This window comes from Falco peregrinus, chromosome 10 (assembly GCF_023634155.1).
Source record: "Falco peregrinus isolate bFalPer1 chromosome 10, bFalPer1.pri, whole genome shotgun sequence".
Taxonomy (NCBI): domain Eukaryota; kingdom Metazoa; phylum Chordata; class Aves; order Falconiformes; family Falconidae; genus Falco; species Falco peregrinus.
Window position 1 is genome coordinate 9,986,813 of NC_073730.1, and position 24,549 is coordinate 10,011,361.

The 24,549-nt window shown below is 60.3% G+C and overlaps 2 protein-coding genes across 3 annotated transcripts; both read left to right on the forward strand.

Annotated features, from left to right (window-relative positions):
- Positions 1–567: 567 nt before the first annotated feature.
- Positions 568–8,200, forward strand: UAP1 (UDP-N-acetylglucosamine pyrophosphorylase 1). 2 transcript variants are annotated; one of them, XM_055815649.1, is made up of 10 exons: positions 568–882; positions 966–1,170; positions 1,888–2,063; positions 2,344–2,516; positions 3,628–3,821; positions 4,234–4,377; positions 4,656–4,844; positions 5,292–5,339; positions 7,311–7,377; positions 7,635–8,200. In XM_055815649.1, the coding sequence occupies exons 1-10, from the start codon at positions 585–587 to the stop codon at positions 7,725–7,727; spliced, it is 1,587 nt and encodes a 528-aa protein (XP_055671624.1). In that variant the 5' UTR covers positions 568–584; the 3' UTR covers positions 7,728–8,200. The 2 variants fall into 2 exon arrangements, with proteins under 2 accessions (XP_055671624.1, XP_055671626.1); XM_055815651.1 differs by lacking the exon at positions 5,292–5,339.
- Positions 8,201–10,508: 2,308 nt separating this feature from the next.
- DDR2 (discoidin domain receptor tyrosine kinase 2) lies at positions 10,509–23,887 on the forward strand. The gene is made up of 17 exons (XM_005234053.4): positions 10,509–10,780; positions 14,327–14,421; positions 16,316–16,418; positions 16,539–16,770; positions 16,853–17,000; positions 17,131–17,236; positions 17,636–17,819; positions 17,891–18,134; positions 18,256–18,318; positions 18,461–18,591; positions 19,093–19,303; positions 19,770–19,993; positions 20,111–20,247; positions 20,671–20,862; positions 21,011–21,245; positions 21,747–21,896; positions 22,377–23,887. The coding sequence occupies exons 2-17, from the start codon at positions 14,337–14,339 to the stop codon at positions 22,512–22,514; spliced, it is 2,583 nt and encodes an 860-aa protein (XP_005234110.1). The 5' UTR covers positions 10,509–10,780; positions 14,327–14,336; the 3' UTR covers positions 22,515–23,887.
- The last annotated feature ends 662 nt before the right edge of the window (positions 23,888–24,549 follow it).

Sequence of the window (24,549 nt, forward strand, 5' to 3'; positions counted from 1 at the left end):
TTCTGGCTGCAGCCCACGCGGGTTTTACCCCATGCTCCCCTAAGGAAGGCACAGCGGAGCCGCGCTGGGGTTGGCCCGGGCACGGCTGCCCGTGGGGCTCCTGTGCAGAGCCCCCGTCTGCCCCGCTGGGGGGAGGTTCCCCCTCCTGCGGCGCGAAGGGGTGCTGCCCGTCCGCCCCGGGGGGGTCCCGCAGCGCCGCGTCACGCGTGGGCCGGGAGGGCGGGGCCGTTACGGGAAGGGCCGCTCCCGCCCCGCCCGCACGGAGGGACCCGGGCCGGCGCGCTGACGTGGCAGCCGTTACCATAGCACCCGCGGGGGGCACGCGCGCCCCTCCGCCACCACCGCTCCGATTGGCGGCGCCGCTGGGGAAGGGGGCGGGCTGCCACGCGCTCCTTCCCTCCGCGCCCATTGGGTGAGCGGCGGGCACGCGTCGCGCGGGGTGCACCCGCCGCGGTGACATTGCACCCCGTAGCCAATGAGGGAGCGGGACGTACCGCCGCCGCTTGCTATTGGCGGCCCCGCGGCGGCGGGGGTCTATAAAAGGGCGGCGGGGGGGGCGCGGCGGCCCCGTGGCGGCGGGCGGGATGGAGGCGGTAGAGGACCCCGCGGGCGAGGCGCTGCGGCAGCGGCTGGCGGCAGGCGGGCAGGACCATGTCCTGCGCTTCTGGCCCGAGCTGGGCGACGCGGCCCGCCGGGCGCTGGCGGCGGAGCTGCGCGACATGGACGTGGTCGAGATCAACCGCTTCTTCCGCCGCGCCCGCGGGAACGGCGGTACCGGCGGGGCGGCGGCGGGGCTGGACGCGCGGATGGAGCCGGTGCCGCGGGACGTGCTGGGCAGCGCCTACCGCGACCGCGGGCTGGTGCCGGGCTGGGAGAGCCGCGGTAGGTGCGGGGGGCCGGCGGGGCCCGGCGCGGCGCGGTGCCGGCGCGGCGGGCCCCACGCGTGTGTGCTCTCCCGGGCGCAGGGCTGGCGGAGATCGCGGGGAGTCGCGTGGCCGCGCTGCTGCTGGCCGGCGGGCAGGGCACCCGCCTCGGCGTCCCCTACCCCAAGGGCATGTGCGACGTGGGGCTGCCCTCCCGCAAGACCCTCTTCCATCTCCAGGCCCAGCGCCTGCGGCGGCTGCAGCAGCTGGCGGAGGAGCAGCACGGCACCCCCTGCCACATCCCCTGGTGAGCGCCCTGCCCTGCGCCCCCGGGTGGCCTCGGTGGGGCCAGCCTCGTGGGGTGGCCTTGGTGGGTCACAGGGATGCTAGCCCCCTTGGTGTCAGCAGCCCACAGGCTGGTGGCAGCCCAGTTGGTGTCCATAGCCCGCAGGTCGGTGCTAACCCCTTTGGCAGTCCGAGGGCCCGTGGGTCAGTGCTGACCCTGTTGGTGTCCGTAGCCCGTGGCGTGGTGCCAGCCCAGTGGGTGTCAGTAGCCCACGGGTCAGTGCTCGGCAGCCTGAAGGCCTGGGGTTCAGTGCTGACCCCCGTGGTGTTTGTAGCCCATGGGCTGGTGCTAGCTCTGCTGATGCCAGTAGCCCACGGGTCGGTGGCAGCCCGAGGGCCTGTGGGTCAGTGCTGACCCCCTTGGTGTTAGTAGCCCGTGGGTCATTTCCAGCCTCCTTGGCAGCCTGAGGGCCCATAAGTCGATGCACACCCTCTTGCCTGCTCAAGTCCTGAGGTGCAGTAGGGTTATGGAGGTGAGTGTTTCAAGGAGGGGTGAAACCCCTCGTTGACTTGCCAAAGAGGTGGGACCGCACCAGGTCAGATCATTCTGAATGCTCGGGCAAGGGGGAAGAAGCCTGCCATGGGTGTTGTGGCTGGGGCTGTTTGCCATGTTTGGGCTGAGGGGTGTGAGACCCTGCCTCTCCTCACTGCTCATCATCTCTCTCCTGCGCTGTGACAGGTACATCATGACAAGTGGCCGGACTATGGAGTCCACCAAGGAGTTCTTCCTGAAGCATCGCTATTTTGGCTTGAAGAAGGAAAACATTATCTTCTTCCAGCAGGGCATGCTGCCTGCCCTGGGGTTTGATGGGAAGATCCTGCTGGAGGAGAAGGGCAAGATTGCTATGGCACCAGGTTGGTGGCCGGGAGGAGCTGGCGGGAGGGGTGCATGGGGTGAGACACAGTGTTGAGAACAAGCTTTTGGAGCCTGCATAGGGCAGCCTTACAGCGTGATGTGGCCCATGGGTGACACAGGCTGGGAGGTGTCCATCTTGGTGGGGGGAGGACCAGGGTGGGGTATGGCTGGGCTGGTGACCCTCCACCCTGGCTCCATGGGGAAGGAAGATGGGTGTGGGTGGTTGACGGGACAGCTGAGTGTTGCTGCTGCATCCCCAGTGTCTTGTTCCCTTTACAGATGGCAACGGGGGCCTGTATCGTGCCCTGGGGGCACACGGCATCGTGAATGACATGGAGCGGAGGGGCGTGCAGAGCGTCCACGTCTACTGCGTGGACAACATCCTGGTGAAGGTGGCTGACCCCAGGTTCATCGGGTTCTGTTTGGAGAAGGGAGCAGACTGTGGGGCCAAGGTATGGTTTCCAGGGAAGGCAGGCACCACTTCCCTAACTCCTCATCCTTTCTTTGCCAGCTTGCTGCAGTCAGGAGAGATTGCTAAGCACCAGAAGCTTGCTGGTGGATTAGCATGTGCTGCCAGAATCCCACCTGCCCCTCAGGTCTGGCATCCCAGGGGATGCAGGTCATCACTGACCCCTGCCTGGCACTGCCCCTTCCCTCCCATGGGAACGTGGCACTGACAACCCTAGGGCTCACAGGTTCCCTAGTCCCTGGGCCCAAGAGCTGCCAGGGAGCCCTGGATGCTGGGTGGCTGTGGGGAGCGGCAGGAATCCGGGCTGCCCGTGCAAGCTGCCAGCTGTCCCCAGCCATGACGTCCTGGGCACTGCACCAGGACAGGGTGGGTGCAGCTGACTGCTGACGCTGAGCTCAGCCCCGTGTCTCCCGGGTAGGACGTTACACACCCAGAGCTTTATTTAAGGGCTGGATTAACAGCCAAAGGGGCTGAGTGATTGTGTTTGCGTTGGGCTTGGCTCTGACAAACAAATGAGAAGGCTTGCTGGCCTTGGAAGGTTTCTGAGTGAGCTGGGAAAGGGAAAGCAGTTCCTCCTCCTGGCCTGAGCGAGAGAAGGAGAAAATAAACCTTAGCAGGCAGAAAGGAGAAAGTCCTGTGGCCCTGCTGTGGTGGCAGTGACGAGTAGGGATTTGCTGAGGGGGTCCCATGCCCAGAGGGAGGTGTGTAGGATGCGAGGAAGAGGAGGGAGGTCAGGTGTAGGGTGATGGCACTGCTGAACCAGCAGCCTCCTGCCTGTGCGCTGCAAGCTGGCTGTTCGCAGGCGGGCTGGGTGCTAAAAATATCCATGCCCTCTGCCAGCCATGTGCGGGCTTGGTGCCAGATCCTGCCCGCATGCTCTTGAGTATACCCGGCACCCTGTGACCCAGCCCTGCCATCTCACCCAGTTCTGGTCGCCAGCACCAAAAGCAGCTGGGAGGGGAGGGCTCCAGCATCCCTATCCCTGCACTTTCCTGTGCAGGCAAACACCGTTCTACAGGGGCTGCTAGATACAGGAATACATTTGAAGTGCAGGGCTTTGGAGATCTTTCCCCAACAGTGCTTCCCTTGGGCAGGTGGTGGAGAAGACCAACCCCACAGAGCCGGTTGGCGTGGTGTGCCGAGTGGATGGTGTCTACCAGGTGGTGGAGTACAGTGAGATCTCCCTGGTCACTGCCCAGAAACGGGGCCCAGACGGACGGCTGCTCTTCAATGCAGGCAACATCGCCAATCACTACTTCACCACTGCCTTCCTGAAAGATATAGTCAAGTAAGGGCCTGCTGGGGTGCTGGAGGAGGAGCGCTGGTGCTGAGCCGAGCTGGCTGCCCCAGCCACCTGTGCCTTGCTTTCTGCTGGTTGAGCTCCAGCTGTTTGCAGCTGTGCTGGGGTGAGGCCTGTGGGGCTCTGGTCCCTGGCCCCAGCATGCACGGCCTGACCCCCAACTTCACGTGGTCCCTTCCTTCAGCTAAAGTTCCCCTTGGTCATTCCGCTGGTGCCAGAGTGCAGGCCCGTGGGGCTGTCCTCTCCTGGCTGCCATGGGGATGAACAGCCCCTGCCTCGGGGCGGGGGGGGGTTGGGGGCCAGGGCAGAGCAGCCATCCTGCTGCAGCAGTGTCTGAGCCGGGGAGGCTGGAAATGTGCCTTGCTTGGGTGACCGACACCTCTTCCTTGGCCCATTGCAGCACTTACGAACCGCAGCTGCAGCACCATGTAGCAGAGAAGAAGATCCCACATGTGGACATCGCTACAGGGCAGCTGATCCAACCGGAGAAGCCCAATGGGATCAAGATGGAAAAGTTTGTCTTTGACATCTTCCAGTTTTCCAAGTATGTTCTTTTCTCTCTGTGGGGAGCAGGCTGCTGGCTCTTCCTCGGGCAGCTTGGAGACCCTCTGGGGGGGTGCCGGGGTTGTGCTCAGGCAATGGGACAGGATCCCAGCTCCCGTGCTGTTTGACAGCAGTGGATGATTGTGCTCTGAGATGAGCAGGGACGTGAACAGCAGGAGGGACAGGTGCTTCCTGACCTTGGGAGAAGCCAAAGTGACAGGGAGCAGCCGTGTTTCCCAAACCTGAACCTCCTGTGCCCTGTTTCCCCTCCCCCACCAGGAAGTTTGTGGTGTACGAGGTGCTGCGTGAGGATGAGTTTTCTCCTCTGAAGAATGCAGACAGCCAGAACGGCAAGGACAACCCCACCACAGCCCGACACGCCTTGATGTCCCTGCACCACTGCTGGGTTCTCAATGCAGGGGGGCACTTTGTGGATGAAAATGGCACGCGCATCCCTGCCATTCCTCGGTGAGTTGCTGCTCCCAGTACTCCTGCATCCTTTCTGGGCTGGATATAAAGCACCGGGCAGTCCCCTGAAACCAGTGCTCCTGAAACCAGCGTTGCTGGAGTGACCAGCTCTAGGTCCCTTCTCCCAGGTGGTCTGTGGGGTAGAGCTGGGTGCGGGCCGGGTGGTGGCTGCTGGAGGGATGCTGGCTCAGTCAGCAGGAGCTTTCCTTCTTGATTGAATGCCTTTGAACCAAATCATGCCGATCTCTACTGCATAGCCAAGGTCGCTTGTGCAAGAATGAGGTGGCTTTCTAAAGCCCAAGTGTGCCAGCAGACCCCTGCAGCAGCCAGGCTGGGGTTGCAGCATCACTCAACCCAGAGACCTCCCACCACCCCTGTTTGGAGAACAGCAAACCCCAGACTTTGTTTTTTCCCCACCCTTGCTAACCCTTGTTTATTCCCATGTAGCGTCACAAACGGAAGGTCAGATGCCACCCCAGCAGATGTCAATGACAAGTAACTATACCGTGCAGCGTGTATGGTGGCGGGGCTGTGCTTAGGCACTAACGGGCTGTAGGTGAAGCAGCGTGCCAGGCTGCAGTTGCCGCGATGGGTGCGTGCTGGTGAGCAGGTGCCCGTAGTGACTAACGGGGCTGGGGGCTGCATGCTGGGGGTGGGGCATGTCTCACTACAGGACCCTGCGGCTGCCGCTTCTCACGGTGGCGGGCGGTAGGCAGCGTCTGCTCCCTCCTTGGCTCCTTTCCGCAGAAGTGGGGATAACTGGAAGGGGCTTGTGCTGCTGGTACAAATGCAGGGCAGTGGGCTGTCTGCGCGCAGCCCTGAAGGCAGGATGCTGTTGGGAAACACGCTGGCGTGTCCCTTCAGTTACGCTCCGCTGTGCGTCACACCGTGGCGTAGCACAGCCCGGGCTGATCCCAGCCGGTCCCTAGCTGGAGGTGGCTGCCATCTCCCGGTGTCCGCCAGGCATCCGGGCAGATGGAAACGGGATTAAAAACACAAAGTAAACAGCAAGTGGGCTTTGATGTAGCATGTGCAAATCTCAGTGTGGGCGGCCAGCTGTGCTTTGTGTGACTTCAGCTCTTGAGTTTTGAAGATCCAGACTGTGACACCAGGGAAAGCCCCTGGCTCAGCACTCAAAAGTTTACAGAAGTAAATGGGAAAGTTGACAGAAACGTTAAAGCAACTTCTGTAATAGCAGCGTGTTCTTCTGCAGGTGCAGGGCACATAGAGCTGGTGAGTGTAAAATGACTTGCAGAGCAAGCTAGCCTGTTGCCTTCCCTTTTTTCAGGAGAAGTTGTACTTTCTGGTGGGATACACCTGGGGTCTTTGTTTTTAGTTCAAGGCTCCAAATGATTTAAGGCTTATTACTAGGCCATCACACTAGTTACAGTGTAGGATAAAGGAGGCACTTTATCCTACACATCTGTCAATGCCAGTTAACGGCAATTCTTTTTTTTTTTTTTTTTTCAAAAAAATATCTGGAAATTAATCCAGCTCTAAGGCAAACACAAGTGCAAGGGCTGGGTTAGGATGGGTGAGTTATATTTACTCGCAGGTGGAACAGGAGGGGGCTGAGTGAGTGCGTGGCGGCAATCACGTTGTCACAGGTGACATGCTGCAGTGGCGAGCGGGTGTGAAGGGATACCCTGGGGTGCTGCTGTGGTTCCTTCGGCTCTGCATGGCTGCACTCCCTGGGGCCAGGCTTATGTGCCGGCTGGATCCAGGGAGCATCCTCAGGGTCCTACAAAGGCTGGTGGCAGCAGGAGTGCGGTTAGGGACCCCCGCAGACCCTGCCCAGCAGTGCTGCTGCGGCTGTTCTCGGGGGCAGGCAGAGCTGGTGTGGGTCTGCTGTTGTCCTCGCCAGCTCTGGCTTGCGTGCAGAAAGGAGGAGCTGAGACAATTGATCTGAAAGGCAAAGGCAGGAGGAGCAGGCAGTGCCGCAGGGAGTATTCCTGAGCAAGCAGACAGGCTTACCCTGTGTCCTCAGGCTGTGCTTTAAACAAAGAGTGTATTTAAAAAAAAGACCTGTTGTGACAAGCTGAACGGGAAGGTGCTGTGAGTGCATCTTTCATCACGCCAAGGGTGCAAGAGGAGGAGGAGGAAGGGGTGACTGGCTTGCATGCAGCATCAAGTACAGCAGGGCGGTGGTCCAGGCCAGGGGCATAGGTGCTGCTGTAGTTGCCTACACGGTAAGGCATGTAGATCCTCATTAAAGCCGCATCTAAAACTCTTCTCTTTCAGTCGCTGCTGGTACCTAAACTTTAGCTTGCGCCTCTGTGGAAGCCACGCAAGGCTTGACTAACTCAGGGCAGCTCTGCACTGGCGGGGTCTTTGTGGGCCGGCAGCCACCGGTGCCCCAGACAGCCGCTGACCCCCGCACTGGCATCTGTGAGACCTCTGGGCACCACCCGTGTCCTTGGTGGGATGTAGCTAACCCTCCTGCCCTTTTTTTATCATTCTCTGCAGCTTGAAGGATGCAAATGACCTGCCAATCCAGTGTGAAATTTCTCCCCTTGTCTCCTATGGAGGAGAAGTGAGTACTGGCTCTCCAGAGCTCGGGTGCCCTTGCAGATTAACCAGCGGGGTGGGGGGCTGGCAGGGCACACACATGAGCCCTGGCCGGGGAGGGGGTGTAAGCCACAAAAGCATGACATGAATTCACTGTGGAGCTTTTTGAGGCAGTGTCCCCTAAGCTGCTGGCACAGGAGGGGACCAGAGCCACCTGTGAGGAGGTCAGCAGAGCAGATGACATGTGGTGTGTTCCTCATGAGCTGCCTTGTCCTCCCTTAGGGTCTGGAAAAATACGTGAAGGACCGAGAGTTTCGTGCACCTTTGATTATCGATGAGGATGGGATCCACGAGCTGGTGAAGAATGGGATGTAGTGGCAGCATGGTGCCCAAGCCAGGCTGCCCGTCCCACTGCTGGGCTGCGAGTTCAGACACATGAAGGTTTTTGGCTGTTACTGATAGGGGCTGGTCCTGCTTGCTCTGGCCCTGTGCAGAGGAGGATGTAACCCACTTGGTTCTTGCCATGTTGTACGCTTCTATTTATATGTTAATTTAAAACCCAAACACTTTATGGATTCTCCTGCCACAAAGCACAGCTATGGTGCTGCTTTTTGTGCTCTAGGCTGTGGGCATTTGTTTTTAAACATGTATATAGTAATAGTCATTGTACATGCAGAGGATTTTTATGGTACGGGGCTGGGGTTAATCTTGAATTTTTATTTTTCTCAAATCTACATGACTATTTTTTTTATTAGGGTCCTTGTCATTGCCCATGTCCTCCCTTTTGGTCATCCTTTTTATGTTGCACAACTGGAAGCACCCGATTAAACTCGTGAGTCCCTCCTGTCTGTCATCTGGTGGCGTTTTAGTGATGGTGGCTTTCTGCAGAGGCTCTGCTGCTAGAACAGAGGGCTGGCTGTGTCACACCAAGTGCCCCACTCTGCCCAGCATAGCAGGGTTTGCTGCGGGGGGGCTGCAGGCAGCTCCTCTGGCCTGTGACACTCATTTGGGGCATTGCCGCAGGAAGCGGAAGGCTGCATTTCCCTCTTGAGTTTCAGCAAATGGTGGCGAGCCCTGAGCAGGTAGGAACAGGCAGGTGTGCTGTGCTGCGCTGCCACAGTGCTTGGGATGAACCCAGCCTGGCACGGTGCCCTCCGGCTGTGCTGCGTGCCCACTGCTTTTCCAAGGAGGGCTCCTGCTGGAGCCCAGATCCCCACAGTGGGGTGTCCTATGCCCTTGGGCAGAGCAGCTCCGCTGCCTCCCCTTCAGCTTGCCAGGGGAGATGGTGCTCAGCCAGCTCCTCTCCTCCTCCCAAGCCCCACCACAGCCTCTACTGGGGGGGTGGGGGCACAGCCACCCACTGTACTGCAGCTGCCTGGGGGGGATTTTCCCTTGCAGGGCTGGGACTGGGGCCCAAACTGCTCCCCTGGGGAAAGTCACCCGTCCCCCAAGTGCCAAGGTGGCTGTCGGGCACCCCGGGCTCAACTGAGCACTTGGCCCCCCCAGGCAGCATGCCTGGGAAGCTGGGGCCATGTGGGGGGTCCTGGCCGGTGCTGTGGCTGCTGGTGGCTCGCCATGGGCCAGCTGGGCTGTGTGTGGCCAAGGCAGGCTGGCAGCTGCGGGTCCTTGGGGGGGATGGCCTGGGATGGGGGCCAGAGTAGATGCAAGGAGCTGGTGCGGAGTGCTGTGGGTGGTCTGCACAGCCCCCCATCTGCTGGGCCCTGGGAGCAGGCACTGCGAGGAAGGGATATCTGCTCTCCAGGGAGCAGGTGGACGCCCCCGAAGCTGCTCTTCCTTGGCATGGGGCAGGCAGCAGCTGGAGGATGGTGTGGCCCACCTTGGGGGAATGCACGTGGTCCTAGGAGCAGTAATGAGCAGGAGCGAGGGTCTGCACAGTGGGCCCGAGGGGATCACTGCTCTGACCCCCTTCACAGCTGCTGGGAGGAGGGGAGCAGGAGGTGTTGTTCACTTTGCATTTTTTGGCTCTGCACATCGACACCTTTGCGTTGGGTCCTGGGATGGAGCGATGTGGTGCTGGCTGCTGCCAAGTCATCTGAGCGCCAGTCCTGGGTAGCAGGAGGTGAGCAGAGCGGAGCTGGCTTGTGTTTGTGCCAGCATGCACGTAGGGCAGCCTGTGTGCCGGCAAGGGCTTCATTCTGCCAGCTGATCCAAGGTGGCACGTGGGGCATGGCACAGAGCCCTGCAGTGGGCACCGCGTGAGCCTGCTCCTTGCCAGCCCTCCCATAGCTGTGCTGCTGCAACCACTGCACCCGCCGCATCCATGGCTGGGTTGGGCTGGGCTGGCACCGCAGCCCCTCTCTGGTGGCAGCAGTGAGGGTCACCAGCATCCTGCCACGGGCAGGGGATGGCTCTCCCTGCTTGTGACTCGGTTTGCTCGGCTGGAGAGCAAGCAGGTTGGGAGCCCCAGGAGGTGGCTGGTTTAGGAGCAAGGCTGTAGCCGGGCTGCGAGGTGCCGGGTGGGATGGGAGCACTTTTTGGGAGCACCGACTTGCTGCTAGAGGTGCTGCTTTCCTCCCACAGCGGTGTGGGTGCTGGCATAAAATACAGCCAAAACACTAGTCTTAAAAAAAAAAAATGCTTTTTTTTTAAAAAAAAGATTTTAATTACGTTTTTACCTATTGCACAAAAATGAACGTGATCTGACGATTATTATTTTCTCCCTGCCCTGTTGTGTAGTCAGCGGCCACGGTGCCAAGCTAGTGCCTGGAAATGATGCAAAACCACGACTTCAGCATGCAGCCTGGGGAGCCCCAGCGCTGCTTCCACACCGTGTGCCAGGGCCAGGCAGCCCCCGGCCGGTGTCCGTGCCGTGTGTACCCACGCAGGGCACGGGCACCCTTCCCACCAGGGGCTGGGAGTGGGGCAGCCCCTGCCCCTGCGGGACCCTCCAGGCCAGCGATGGGGCCTTGTGGAGACCCCCCATCACCTGCATTCTGGGGGTGTCCCACCTGACCCTGATACCCCACGGTGCAGGAGGAGGGTCCTGAACACTGTGCCATCCTGCAACCACGGGAGCGAGCGCTGGAAAGCAAAACCCTGCCTATTGCTTTAAGTTCCCTCACTGGCCATGGGGATTTTTTTTTTTTTTCATTTTTTCTCTTGCGCTATGAATGGGTTTTGCTGTAAATTATAGCTTTGCACACATTCCCTTGGGCCGAGGAAAATAACCTCCGTCGAAAAGGCAGCCTGGATTGGTGACTGGCTCCCCCTCTCCGCTCCCTAATTGAAACCAAATGTGCAAGATGTAGGATTGTGGGATTTCTGGCCGGCTCCCAGGAATCCGCAGAATGCAAACGCGCTCCCAGAGGCATCTTGCATCAGCCCGGGGAAGTTTGCTCCTCGCCTGGCTCCCCTGGCCCGGGCGAGGGGCGAGGAGCCCGCCCGGCCGCCACTGCTGCCCCGCTCCGGTGAGTAGCTCTCGGGTGCGTGGGGAGATGTTTGTCCCCGGGTTGGGGTCTGGGGGGGATGTGGGGTCAGCCGTGCTCCGTAGAGGGGCCAGAGCATGGGGTTGGCTGGGAAGGGGCTGGGGCACAGCAGGGCAGTGTCCCCTCCCGGGGAGGTGACATTTGGCCCCTTCCCTCCAGTTTTGTCCCCACTGCCAGCATTGTCCCCCCTGTGCCTCGTGCCAGGCCAGTGTTGCGTGGTGTCCCTCTAACAGACCTGTGTGTCTGTTGGCAGAGCCAGCGGCGGTGCTGGGCTAGCCAGAGAGGCCCCACTGTCCCCAGGGACCCCCTCGCCAGGCACCAGGTCACACTGGCAAGGGGACACAGGGCCACCGGGCTGGTCGTCCTGAGCATCCTGCCCCCTGTCCTGGTGCTGGGGACCTGCTTGTGGCACCCCAGCCCTGCACTGTGGCAGAGCCCCTCTGTGCGCCGGGGCACGGGGCAAGGAGGAGGGCTGCAAGCTCCCAGCTGGCAGGGAAGGCTTGCAGGGTGCAGCACCCACAGGTCCACATCCCCGGGCCCCTTGGCCACCGGCTGTGCCGCTGGCAGGTCTCCCCAGGGCAGCTGGCACCAGCGGGGACGCATTGGACTCCCCTTGCACCCTGTACGACTGCAATGCCCCCAGCTGAGCCGGCCAACCTGTGGCTGGGGAGGCGCTTGCCTATGGAGAAAATGGGGCTGCATCCAGCCCAGAGAAGGTCTAAAATGGCATTTTTTGGAAGGAAGGAGAACTACGGGTCCCGGCATGCTGCACTACCCTCCCGCCGAGGCTGCGCCGGCGGCACAGCATGCTGGGGGCTGTAGTGCCCGCTGGGGTGGGGGTCCTGAACCCTCTTACTGAAACACTGCGTGCCTTGGGTCATGGCCCAGGGTTGCAGGGAGCCTCGTGCCACTTGGGGACATTCCCTCCAGCGTGGCCTTGGTGCTTCCCACCCGCCTGCCATGCCAGCAGGTGGGGAGTCCCTGGCCCCGCGTGAGGGCAGGGACTCTGCAGTGGGAGCCCTGGGAGACCCTGTGTCCGGGAGCTGGGGTGCACAGGGGGTGTGGGCTGCTGCTGTGCAGCCCCTTCCCCACCGACAGTGCTCCTCTGGTGCCAGCAAGGACAGTGGTGCCCACCTGGGGAGCGAGCTGGGGACTTCTACAGCCAGCGTGGGCTGGGAGCGAGAGGGACCACGGCTCGCGTGGTGTTTGTTTCTAAACAAATACGGATTTGATTTCCCCCCCTGGTGATTTCAGTAGAATAAGAAGGGCAGGAAATAAAAAGGGAAAACAAAAATACAGCAGCTGAGGGAAGGTCCTGAGTCCAGGCGACGCTAGGGAGGAGCTCCAAAAACTCTCTGCACTAAATATTTCCAGTGATCGAAAATTTTCGGTAAACATTTTCAGGCAAAACGTTGCAAAGCCATCCCTTTTGCAGGGCTGTTGGAACAAAAATTATTTCCAGCTGGGTTGCCAGTACTGCTTGGCCAGTTTGACCGCGTGTCCCTTAGCCCCCAGCCTTGATGCCTGAGTCACTGTCTCCCTGTTGTCCCCCAGTCCCACTCCCCTGAGGAGCGACAAGTGCTTCCCGATGGCCACGCTGGGATAATTTCCCTATATTAGACTAAATGTAAGCACATTCCCTGCGGGAGATTACAGCATCTGGTATCCTGATGCTTAAAGGGTTTACTCAGCCTGAAAGAATAGTGGGGAAAAAAATATCCCTAGATGTTTTTTTGGAATGTAGAAGGAAATTAAGATTTTTAATGTTGGGGGAACTGGCCATCATCAAACACAGGAGCCTTGTGTGCACCTCTCAGCGATGCAGCTGAAATTCCCAGTTGCAGCTGAGTGAGTTGCAACTAACTAAACTTTCCCAGCTGGGAATGTATTTTAAAAAAGAGGAACCGCATAGGTTTTTTTTCAAAAACAAAGGGGAAAAAGTCACCCTAAGTCGAGGTGTTTATTTTTACCTCCTGCAGAGCTCATGGCGTTTAGCAGAGATCCCCTGCGAATGCAGCCATGCGCTGCTGGGTGCGGAGAGCCTCTGGCAGGGTGTGGGTGGCATCCCCCGGGGCTTTGCACTCCCCTTGGATGCTGGCACGGTCCCAGCAAGCCTGCCTCGCTCCTGCCGGGCCAAGCCCCCCGGTTCTGCTAGCCAGCGGGGCTGTGTCCAGCACCTCCCAGCTGGGCTCTGCAGGATGGAGGCATCCCACCCTATGGCAGCTGCTTCAGCGTGGGCTCGGGCTCGCTCTTGGCGGTGGGGTGGGCACAGGCAGACACAGCCAAGCACCCACCTGTGGTGTCACCGATGCTTAGCCAGCTTGGGGACCTGTCAACCCAGCCCAGACATCCCTGTATGGCAGGACTTGGCTGGGATTTACCCCAGCACTTGAGTGCAGCCAGGACCTGTATGGCCAGGAGCTATGGTCCCCTTAACCCCCAAGTTAATAAGTTGTTCCTGCAAAAGTTAATGTGCATGTAAATTAGATTAAAATAACATTTTATTTTTTTTTTTTAAATAAAAGGAGGACTAATCTGCATCCAATGCTTGTGTGAAGGGCTGTCCCAGGAGGACAGATATCCTCTTGGCAAATAAGGGAAGGGGGTGCTGGGGGCAGGGTTGGTTTCAGGGTGTCCCTGGTGTGTCCTCCATGGTGCCATGTCCCGTGGGGGGCCTCCAGAGGTGTGTGTGTGCAGCAGGAGCTACTGGGGGTCTGGGGCATCCTGGCAGCCAAGGGTGAGCCAGGGCCATGGCCGCTGCCCTGCAAAGTGGTGGTGGTGGCAGGGCTGACTCAGAGGCAGGGACATCCCAGAGCTGGGGCCAGGGGGAATCCCCTCATGCCATGGGCTGCACGCTGCCCTGAGGAGCCCCACTAGCACTGGTCCTTTCTCCCCTTGTTGCAGCCTGAGCCCTGCTGCCAGGACCCTCGGTCCCCTCCAGCCCCACACTCCTCTAGAGGCAGCGGGTACAAGCTGGTTCCCGCTCCCTCTGTCACACCTTTCTGTGTCACCCATGTCCCCGAGATCCGCTCCGCCGGAGAGAACTGTCACAATAAATACACTGTAAATCTCAGGCCATTATCTGCTATTATCTCTCCCGAGCCAGCAGGCAGAGAAACCGCTGGTTGCAACACGCTATTATTTAGTTATACGATGGGGTTGTGCAACGTCTTGCTTTCAAAGCCATCCAAGGGCGGCCGGCCCAGCCTTTCTGCCCATCGGTGGAGCCGGACGGCGCCGGCCCTAAGCAGAGTCCCGGGAGGTTTGTGTAGCTCCCTGTGGCCCTTTCATGTGGCCGGCTCCAGGACGTGGCATGCCGTGGCTGCCAGGGTGGTGGTGGAGGGGATGGGACACGGGGACCCCTTTGACCACCATCGCAGATGTGAGGCTTGGGGCTCTGCTCTGGGGCTGAGGTGGGGACGCAGGGTCTCGTGCCGGGGAAGCCCTCTTGTCCTCGGCTGACCATCCCAAGCAGGACTGGCATTTCCCCATGGCTCAGCTTGACAAGTCCTGGCTCTGTCTCTGCAGGACTGCCGACATGCTGACCACCCCCAGGCCAGCCCTGCTGCTGCTGCTGCTTCTGCTGCACATCCCACAGGCTGTGAGAGCCCAGGTCAACCCAGGTAAGTGAGATGGTGACCGGGTGGCTGCAGGAGCCACGGGGTGTGTTTCCAGGGCTGTGCTCCTGTCAGGGCATCTGGGCTTGGGCTTGTGCCATATCCACCATCGCCGAGACTTTCCCAGCTCTGCGAGCAGTGTGTGATGGCCCCCCAAGCCCACACCTGCCCTGGGCACTGCTGTCCTGCATGTGGCTTGGCCACAGCTGGTGACACAGTAAGCATCCTCCATGTGCTGTGGGTGCCTATCCTGGCACTGGTGGGGTGGTGGGGCACAGGCAAAGCGCTGCAGCTGGAGCCCCAGGTGCTGAGCAGGGCCCTTCTTCATCGGGGCTCATTGAGCCTGCTCAGTTTTGAGGCTGTGGCGTGCAGAAGGTGAGGCACCGGGGTATTGTTTGCTGCCGCTGGGACATGCTTTCTTTGGTGGTTTCGCAGCAAGCCAAGGTTGGCTTTTGTAAAGCGGCTTGACTAGGTGCCTGGCTTCTGCTCAGAAACCACAACACTGCGCCAGATGTCAGCGAGAGATGTGTATTTAAGTGGTGGTTTCTGCAGGGCTCAGCCCCCTCCTGTGCTGCAGGGATGGATGCAGAGCCCAGGCTTCCTCAGTGTGTCAGGGTTTCCCCAGGGCATCCCTGTAACAAGTCCCTTCAAAGGCTTCTTCTATCCATCGGAAGTCTGCTGGGTCTTCCCTGAAGGTTGCATGGTGCTTAGGGAAGCAATTCTGTTTCTTCTGCAGCCATCCAGGGCTGACAGTGCTGGCTTTGCCTGGCCAGGATGGTTATTACCTAGGGCAAAAGAGCTAGGCATGTTCAGCAAGAATTAAATGGGAATTCAGCGGGAGTTGCACTCTGCAGAACATTGCAAATGTGAAAGATGGAGCCAAGAAGCGATGCTCCCCATTGTGCTGAGGGTCATGCCGAAGATGTTCCCATCCCACAGTGGGATGCAGGGGATGGTCTCTGTGGCATGGGGACCTGGGCATGGGAGCTGGCTGCCAGGTGGCACCACATGCTGGGATGCAGGCTCCTTGCTGGTGCAGCATGGGGCCAGCTGGAGGCGGTGGAAGCAGGAGGTGGCCCTGGCACTGCACCCTTGCCTGGGCCCTGCCACCTCTGTGCGGGTGTTTGCTCGGGGTGGCTTGCGGAGGGAGCACTGTGGGCTGGAGCCGGCGGCCAGACAGTAAACATGGCCAAACAAGCTGGCCTTTCAGCAGCTCTCTTGGCAGCCAGGCGTGAAAAAATAACTCCTGGGAAGTGGTGTGGATGCAGTGCCGGGGGAGCCGGCTGCCGCTCAAGGATGCAGCCCGCCCGCCACCCCGGGTACTTTTCCACTGGCAGCTGGAGCAGGAGCAGGGCTGGTGATGGGAGCTGTGGGGACAGTGGGGACAGCGAGCGCCTACCTTTGTCGCTGGTACCCCAGGCAGGTGGGGGAGCAACGGGGCAGCGGAGAACAGGTTGCTGCGGGTGGGTTTTTTGGGCAAGCAGCCTCTGGAGCGAGCCCTCTGGATGCCCCCAGAAAGAGGAGCGTGGGGACAGCAGTGCCAAGCCACGGGCTCTCCCTTCCCGCAGCTGAAATGCTTGCCAGTAAGGCTGGAGGGATCTCCAGGGACCAGGTGTGCCCAGCAGCCCTTGGAACGCTGCCTTCCCTTGCTCCCAGCTTTGCTTCGAGCTGGGCTGGCATCTGCTTCTGGCCAGTGGCTCCGTTTGCTCGGGCAGGTGTGTGCCTGTGCAGAACCATCCCGCCATCCTTCATCCCCTCTCTGTAAGCCAGCGGGATGAAGAGCTCTGCACCTGAGCTGCCCGTGGTGCTGTGGATGTGCTGCAGCCCCAGCAGTGCCATGTGTCTTGGCTGGCGAGGCGAGGAGGCATGCCCGCTCAGCACCCTGCTGGTCTCGTTGCAGCGGTGTGCCGGTACCCCTTGGGGATGTCAGGCGGGCACATCCCCGATGAGGACATCTCAGCCTCCAGCCAGTGGTCAGAGTCCACAGCCGCCAAGTACGGACGGTGAGTGCAGGGACCTTCCTGCAACAGCCACGGCAGGGTCTGGGCTGCCACAGAGGGGCAAAAGGTGGACATGGGGCTGGTTTCAGCTGTTGGAATGGTTCCTCCACTCTGGCTTCGCAGGCTGGACTCGGAGGATGGCGATGGTGCCTGGTGCCCTGAGATCCCAGTGGAGCCTGATGACCTGAAGGAATTCCTGCAGATCGACCTGCGCGCCCTGCACTTCATCACACTGGTGGGCACCCAGGGCCGCCACGCTGGTGGCCATGGCAATGAGTTTGCACCCATGTATAAGATCAACTACAGCCGGGACGGCACCCGCTGGATCTCCTGGAGGAACCGGCACGGGAAGCAGGTGAGGAGATGGGCAGGGGCTGCACCGGGCACTGGGTAAGGGGCTGCACCTGCCCATCCCCATGGTGCTTCTCTCTCCTCAGGTGCTGGATGGAAACACCAACCCCTATGACATTGTCCTCAAGGACCTGGAGCCACCCCTCATCGCCCGCTTCGTCCGCTTCATCCCTGTCACTGACCACTCCATGAACGTCTGCCTGCGCGTGGAGCTGTACGGCTGCGTCTGGCTGGGTGGGTGCAGCCCTGTGCCTTGCCCGTGTCACCGGAGCCCGGTGAGGGGGATGCCTGTCCCGCTGGGGGCTGGCAGAGCCCTGAGTGGGGTGTCAAGCATGGGCTGCCGCTCACCCTCTCCTCCCCACAGATGGGCTGGTATCCTACAACGCACCAGCCGGGCAGCAGCTCATCCTTCCCGGCGGCACCGTCATCTACCTGAACGACTCGGTGTACGATGGGGCATTCGGGTACAGGTGAGGACCCGGCAGGCTCATGCATGTTGTGGGTGCCGTGCTGGGCAGGAGGGGATGGGGGTGTTTCTTCCCTGCATTTGCAGACTGATGGGCTGATCCTCAGCAGAGAAAATACTTGGGGTGTCCCTGAAGCGGGGGACATGGCCAGCTCTGGGAGGCTGCACATCATGGTGGGGAAAGCACCCCCAGACCTCCGCTCAGATTTGCACTGACTGCACTGCATGCGCAGCACCCCACAGCCTTTTCCAGAGAGAACAATAAGAAGAACAAAAACCCCTCCTGAATTTTCCAGGGGCTGCGAGGAGCTGCTGGAGGGGGATGGGTGGGTGGGTTGCTGGGTGGTGGCAGATTTGCAGGATTGGCAAGAGTCACGCTCCTTTTCCCCTTCACACACACCAGCATGACAGAGGGCCTGGGCCAGCTGACGGACGGGGTGTCGGGGCTGGATGACTTCACGCAGACCCACGAGTACCACGTCTGGCCGGGCTACGACTACGTTGGCTGGCGCAATGAGAGCACCGCTGGTGGCTACGTGGAGATCACCTTCGAGTTCGACCGCATCAGGAACTTCACTGCCATGAAGGTCCGTGCGCCCCCCGCCCTGTTCCCTGTCCCTGTCCCCCACTGTGGCTGCGCTGACAGGCTGCCCCACAGGTCCACTGCAACAACATGTTCGCCAAAGGGGTGAAGATCTTCAAGGAGGTGCAGTGCTATTTTCGGTCTGATGCTAGCGAGTGGGAGCCTGGTGCCGTCTCCTCAGTGCCGGTGCTGGATGACGTGAACCCCAGCGCCCGCTTCGTCACCGTGCCCCTGCTCCACCGCATGGCCAGTGCCATCAAGTGCCAGTACTACTTCGCCGACGCCTGGATGATGTTCAGCGAGATCACTTTCCAGTCAGGTACCTGCTACCACCGGTCCCACCGGGACCGGACACTCCTGGGGGGCTGTTTCAAGGAGGCAGTGGGGCTGTGGGGTACCCACGCCCCCCACTCTGATGCTGTCCTCTTCTCCCTTGCCAGACGCAGCCATGTACAACAACTCGGTGCCCCCCCCTGAGGCACCTGTGGTCCCTACCACTTATGGTAAGGCATCAAAAAGCACGTCACCCTGAGCTGGGTGGGGGGATGCTCTGAGGGGGGTCTGCCCTGTCCGATGGAGGAAAGGGGCAGTGGCTCTCCACACACCACAGCATGACAGGCTCTTGCTGTCCCTTTCTCCTGCCAGACCCCACACTCAAGGTAGATGACAGCAACACACGCATCCTGATTGGGTGCCTGGTGGCAATCATCTTCATCCTGGTGGCCATCATCGTCATCATATTGTGGCGGCAGTTCTGGCAGAAGATGCTGGAGAAGGTGGGCAAGCGTGGGGTAGCTTGTGAGGTGCTCCAGGGTGGTGGGCTTGTCCCAGAACGGGGAAAGCAGACTCCACATGGGGGCTGATGTTCCCTTCCCCTCTTTGGGAAGGTTGTGATTTGCACCCATCTCCCAAGCAAGGGGATTTAGCTGAGCAGGGTGGTGATGCTGGGATCTTCCTGCTCTCCCACCCCTCTATCCTAAAGCTGGGCTAGGGAAGAGGAACCTGAGGAGGGGGTCTCACTGCAGCCCCCGGCTAATCGAGGGCAGTCACAAAGGTGGTGTAGTGAAACTCTTCTCCGCAGAGGCAGACAATAGAAAGGGGTGACATGAGGACCAGCATCTTCCCTAGATGGGTGCTGCAGCCCTGGGACAGGGAGCTAGAGAGGGGAGCTTGGGTCTGAGCACAGGCCTGGTGCCATGGAGCACAGGACACCCCGTCCTGCCAGTGCCATGGGGACCCGCTGCCCAGCTGTCTCCTCCCTTGTGCCTCTCTCACAGGCATCGCGGAGGATGCTGGATGACGAAATGACCGTCAGCCTCTCCCTGCCCAGCGAATCTAGCATGTTCAACCACAACCGCTCCTCCTCCTCCAGCGAGCAGGAGTTCAGCTCAACCTACGACCGCATATTCCCCCTGGGACCTGACTACCAGGAGCCCTCCCGCCTGATCCGCAAGCTGCCCGAGTTCACCCCAGGGGAGGAGGACACGGGTGAGAGCCAGGACACCCTGCATGCCCCGAGCCCCCTGCTGAAGCCCCCTCTCCCCAGCCCCAGCTCCTGGCCAATCTCCAAACATTTAAACACAGAGGGGTGGGGGGAGGTCACCCATGCTCCTGTGCATCCTGCTTGGAGGTCACGCAGAGCCTGCGGCCGGGAACCATCGCCGGTGTCCATTGCCAGGCTAAGCTGTGTCCCCAGCGCATCCTTGGGATGCTCTGGCATCTCCTCCTTGGTGAAGTCTGGTGCCTGGGGCTGGGCTGGTGCATTTGTCAGTGGCGAGGAAGGGGCAGAGCAGCCTGTGATGCCTGCAGGAGCCCAGCCATGCTGGGGCAGCACGGCAGCTCTGGGGAGGACGGGGACGGAGAAGCCGGTGGCTGGAGTGTGAGCGGGTGCCAGGGAGCAGAGAGTGCAGGGCAGGACACCCACGGAGGTGCTGGCCCTGCTGTCCCTCCCCAGGCTGCAGCGGCCCCGTGAAGCCATCCCAGGCCAGTGTCCCCGAGGGCGTCCCCCACTATGCCGAGGCAGACATCGTGAACCTGCAGGGTGTGACAGGCGGCAACACCTACTCAGTGCCGGCCCTCACCATGGACCTGCTCTCCGGCAAGGATGTGGCCGTCGAGGAGTTCCCCAGGAAGCTGCTGACCTTCAAGGAGAAGCTGGGGGAAGGCCAGTTTGGGGAGGTGAGTGGCAGCTGGACCTGCTCTGAGGCAGGCTCGGGCAAGGCTCTTCCCAGTTTGCAGGGGCCGGGGGAGGCTGCCAGCCCACAGAGGTAATGGCTGCCCTGGGCACCCCTCCAGGTTCACCTCTGTGAAGTGGAGGGGATGGAGAAGTTCAAGGTGAAGGACTTTCTTCTGGAGGGCTTGGACGCCAGCTCCAACCGCCCCGTGCTGGTGGCTGTGAAGATGCTGCGAGCGGATGCCAACAAGAACGCCAGGTATGGGGCTGGGAGTGCACACACCCTGGCATTGCCCCCCATGTAGGGTCCCCCAGGAGAGCCGGGATGCTTGGAAAGCATCCCCCGCCTGCAGCAGCCAGGCGCTTGGTGCAGCTGCGAGGAACACACATCTGAGCTGTCTGGGGCTGCTGGGCTGCTGCAATTCAGGACTCTTGGTCCTCGCTGGTCCTAATCAGCTCCCCAGTGCCCCACCAACCCACTGAGGTCACCCCAAAGCCGTGTGTGGATCAGCCCTGAGCTTCCCCTTGTGGCCTCCATTCCCAGGGGAGGGGGGACCCGCAGGTCCCCCATGAGGCTTGGATGGGAGGACGGCACACGGGTGGCATGTTTGGCCAGTCCGTGCGCACCTCTGTGCCCCTCGGGGTCTGTCTATCCGATCCGTGTGGTTTCTGTTCCGGAAAGGAATGATTTTCTGAAGGAAATCAAGATCATGTCGCGGCTGAAGGACCCCAACATCATCCGGCTGCTGGCGGTGTGCATTGCGGACGACCCTCTGTGCATGATTACAGAGTACATGGAGAATGGAGACCTCAATCAATTCCTGTCCCGCCAGCAGGCAGGCAGCCCCCCCGCCGGCCATGCGCCCACTGTCAGGTAGCACTGCCCGGGACAGGCAGGGGCAGGCAGCGCTGCCTGCTCTAGGCACGCTGCCCGGCAATGGGGCACCTGCTCGGGGCCATGGACCCCATGGCTGCCGTCCTTCCTGGCATCTCAGTCCTACTTTGTGTCCCCCCCCCGGCAGCTACAGTGACCTGCACTTCATGGCCACCCAGATCGCCTCTGGCATGAAGTACCTCTCCTCCCTCAACTTTGTGCACCGAGACCTGGCCACACGCAACTGCCTGGTGGGGAAGCAGTACACCATCAAGATTGCAGACTTCGGCATGAGCAGGAATCTCTACAGCGGGGACTACTACCGCATCCAGGGGCGGGCGGTGCTCCCCATCCGCTGGATGTCTTGGGAGAGCATCCTGCTGGTATGTGGGGGCTGAGGTCCTCTGACGGATGCGACGTGGACCTGGGGCTGCTCACAGTCTTGGTTCCTTGGGCTGGGGGGTGCAGAAGGGATGGGGAATTCTCTCCTTCCTGGAGCCTAGCTTTGGGGTGAAGCATGCAGAAAGGCATGGCAGGAGAAGATTACAAAGGTGATCTTTGGTGTCCAACCTTTGGGAGGAATGCTTGATATTTTCTCATGGCCATGATCAGACATGGAAGAGGGAGGAGGGTTACATTATCTCTGCAAGGAGCTGAGTCCTTACCAAGCCCCAGCTCTTAGAGCAGTTGCTGCAAGCTGGACCTGGAGCTCACCAGGCTCTGGCCCCAGGCAGAGAGCCGGTCCATGGGACCAAGCCCTGCTCTGGGCCCAGGTCTGGAAGCTGAAGCAACCCAAAAGATGTATTGAATCCTGAGCACGTAGGGCTTATGGAGCAGGATGGGGTAATGCCTGTGCCTGACCCTCCTCTGCTCCCTCTGGCCAGGGCAAGTTCACGACAGCCAGTGATGTGTGGGCATTCGGCGTGACGCTGTGGGAGACCTTCACGCTCTGCCGGGAGCAGCCCTACTCCCAGCTCTCCGACGAGCAGGTCATCGAAAACACCGGCGAGTTCTTCCGGGACCAGGGCCGGCAGGTAGAGATGGGACAGGACAGGATGGGCCGGGATGGAATGGGATGGGATGAGACAGGGTGGGACGGGATGGGATGGGATGGGGCTGGGTGAGAGGGGATGGGACAGGATGGGACATGACAGGCAGTGGTGTGCTGGGGACACCAGGGTCTTGGGGAAAGACTTTAAGGTGACCAGATAGGGAGCCTGGCTATGTGGGAGTTATGGGACAGGAGCTCCTCTGGGAAGGAGCCCTGGTGAAGGGCCTGGCGCAGCAAATCCTGCACTTTACACAGCCCTGGGCACCGCCAGCCTGCTGACCCCACTCTGGTGTTTAGCCAGGCTGGGAAACATTCCCAGGACCTGCACTTTGCTGTCTGGATGTCCCCTCGCCCCTCAACACACAGCAGCACAGCCCCTTGCCTCACTGCAGGGAGCGGTTTGCTTTTTTATTTCCGTGTCAGTAAGTCTCTCCCTTTGTCATCTTTGCTTTTTGTTTTGAAGACCTACCTTCCCCAGCCTGCACTTTGCCCTGACTCAGTCTATAAGCTAATGCTCAGCTGCTGGAGACGGGACACTAAAGATCGGCCATCCTTCCAGGACATCCATTGCCTTCTCCAAGAGTCAGCCAGTGAAGAATGACCTTTTGCTCCCCCGCAGCCTGGTCCCCATCCCTTCCCATTCCCAGAGGAGCCCCATACGCAAACTGAAGCCACTTCACTCGGACTTAGCAATAAAACCCAGGCAGCTGGTCTTGTTCTCATTGTACAGTGAAGCCTCAGAAGAAAACCCCAAGGGCAGCAAGGAGAGCCACGGCATGGGACGATTCGGACCTCCTGCTTGCTTGCTGACCCGAGCCCAGGAGCGACGTGGGCTGAGATGAGGGTTATTTATTGACACAGTGTGTTCTTGGTGATGATGACCAGGACAGAGCAGCTTCTCTCCCCTGGTTGGAGGGGAGAAACATCAGCTGGACCTTCTCCATGAGGAATCTCCTGGCCCATACATGGGGCAGGTGCCTGGGGAAGGGATGCGTGCGGGTACGTGCCCGCTGGAGCAGGGACCGTCCAGCAGCCACAACCTGCTCAAGGAGGAGCTGGGAGTTGCCGCTAGCTCACAGCGGGCTGTGCAATTACAGGGAGAAAACAAAAACTCCCCAGACATTTTGGACTTTGGATATGCTGTGTGGAGGGGCAGGAAGCCCCGTCCCTGCTGGCCAGACCCCAGTTGCACAGGGAGAAGCCTGGTGTGCTGCCGGCTCCTTGCCTGGCTGCTGGGGTGGGCAGCGTGCTCAGCTGCAGCTCCTCCCTGTCAGCCAGGGAGGAGTGGGCATGCCAGCCCCGATGAGAAACATGCCAAGGGGACCTCCTCTCACCACCCACAGCCACTCTAGAGCTGCTCAACTGCCCACAAAATGCATTTTGGATGCCCCACGGGTGCTGCACAGCAGCAGGATGTTAGCACCTTTCACCTCCAAGGGGAAATCTTCAGGTCCTCCTCTCCCAGGATAAATCCACATCTCCACCTGCCGTGAGAGGGATTGCACATAGCAGAGCTTTCACCGGCTGCTGCCCAATGCCCAAGCCTGCAACAGCCCATGGGCATGGAGCAGCAGGCACCCCAGCTCTCCCTGGCTCTTGGCCCAGAGATCGCAGCTCGGCTAAAGCACCTGGACTCTGGTGCCCTGAGCATCCCACAGCAGTCTGGCACCAGTCCGTCCTTCCAGATCCGGCAGCTCCGTGAGCAAACTGGACAGGTGCCAAAGCCGCATGTCCCCCAGGAGCCCTGGCAGGGTACCCATCATGCCCCCGTATCGGACCCTCCTGCTGCTGGACAGGAGGAACTTTGTACTTTGAGAGTACACGGACCCCTCCATACTTTCGTATGCATTAATTCAGCACCATCAAGTCACGCGTGGCACAGTTTCCAGTATACTATTGCTAAGGCATGTATATATTCAGTAGATGCACCTACATATAGGGGCAAACCCGCTGAAGAGACACTTGCTACGTGAATCTGCTTGCATGGTTTCCTTGTGGCACTTCAGAATGCAGCTCGCCTCCTCTGTGGGCATCCCCGGGAGCCCGGCCAGTACCCACCGGCTGGGGTGCTTGGGGGCTGCACTGTGTGCCCTGAGATGCTGTGTGGGGAGAGCTTGGGGGAGCACACACGGGTAAGCATAAGAGATGGAGGAAGGATGCTGAAGAGACCTGCTGGTTGACCCACAGCAGTTGTCCATCTCCTTGGGTGACAGGGAGGGAGGGCACTCTGAGGCTCAGCATCCGCATCAGGAGATGTCACCAGCAGGGACCGAGGTGTGATGGTGGGTCTGGCAGAGGGGAGGGCAGGGGTAGGGGTCTGTGCTCTGTGGGCAGGCTGGCTGGTCTCCCTGCACGTGGTTCTGCTGGCTGTGGCAGAGGAGATCTCGTCCTTGCTGTGTGTGTTACTGGTGGCCACACGGCACGCTGTGGCTGAACCAGGAGCGAGGACAGGCTTTGTTCATGCCACTTAATTGATATCTGTCTCTGGCCTCAGATGCCTTCTACCTGCTCAGGGAGCACTGCAGCCTCTCCCAGCCCTGTCTCAGCAAGCTGGGAGCTGGGAGCATCAGGCCAGGCAGGGGCACATCTGCCCAAGGACACCGCAGACCCCGCCAACCCGACCCCTGGGCTTTGTG

Excerpts from the sequence above, each read along its gene's own strand:
- UAP1 (XM_055815649.1), top strand. The coding sequence starts at position 585 with ATGGAGGCGGTAGAGGACCCCGCGGGCGAGGCGCTGCGGCAGCGGCTG. Across the intron at positions 883-965 it reads GCCGGGCTGGGAGAGCCGCG|GGCTGGCGGAGATCGCGGGG; the intron begins GTAGGTGCGGGG and ends TCCCGGGCGCAG. Across the intron at positions 1,171-1,887 it reads ACCCCCTGCCACATCCCCTG|GTACATCATGACAAGTGGCC; the intron begins GTGAGCGCCCTG and ends GCGCTGTGACAG.
- DDR2 (XM_005234053.4), top strand. The coding sequence starts at position 14,337 with ATGCTGACCACCCCCAGGCCAGCCCTGCTGCTGCTGCTGCTTCTGCTG. Across the intron at positions 17,001-17,130 it reads GTACGGCTGCGTCTGGCTGG|ATGGGCTGGTATCCTACAAC; the intron begins GTGGGTGCAGCC and ends TCCTCCCCACAG. Across the intron at positions 19,304-19,769 it reads CCCAGGGGAGGAGGACACGG|GCTGCAGCGGCCCCGTGAAG; the intron begins GTGAGAGCCAGG and ends GTCCCTCCCCAG.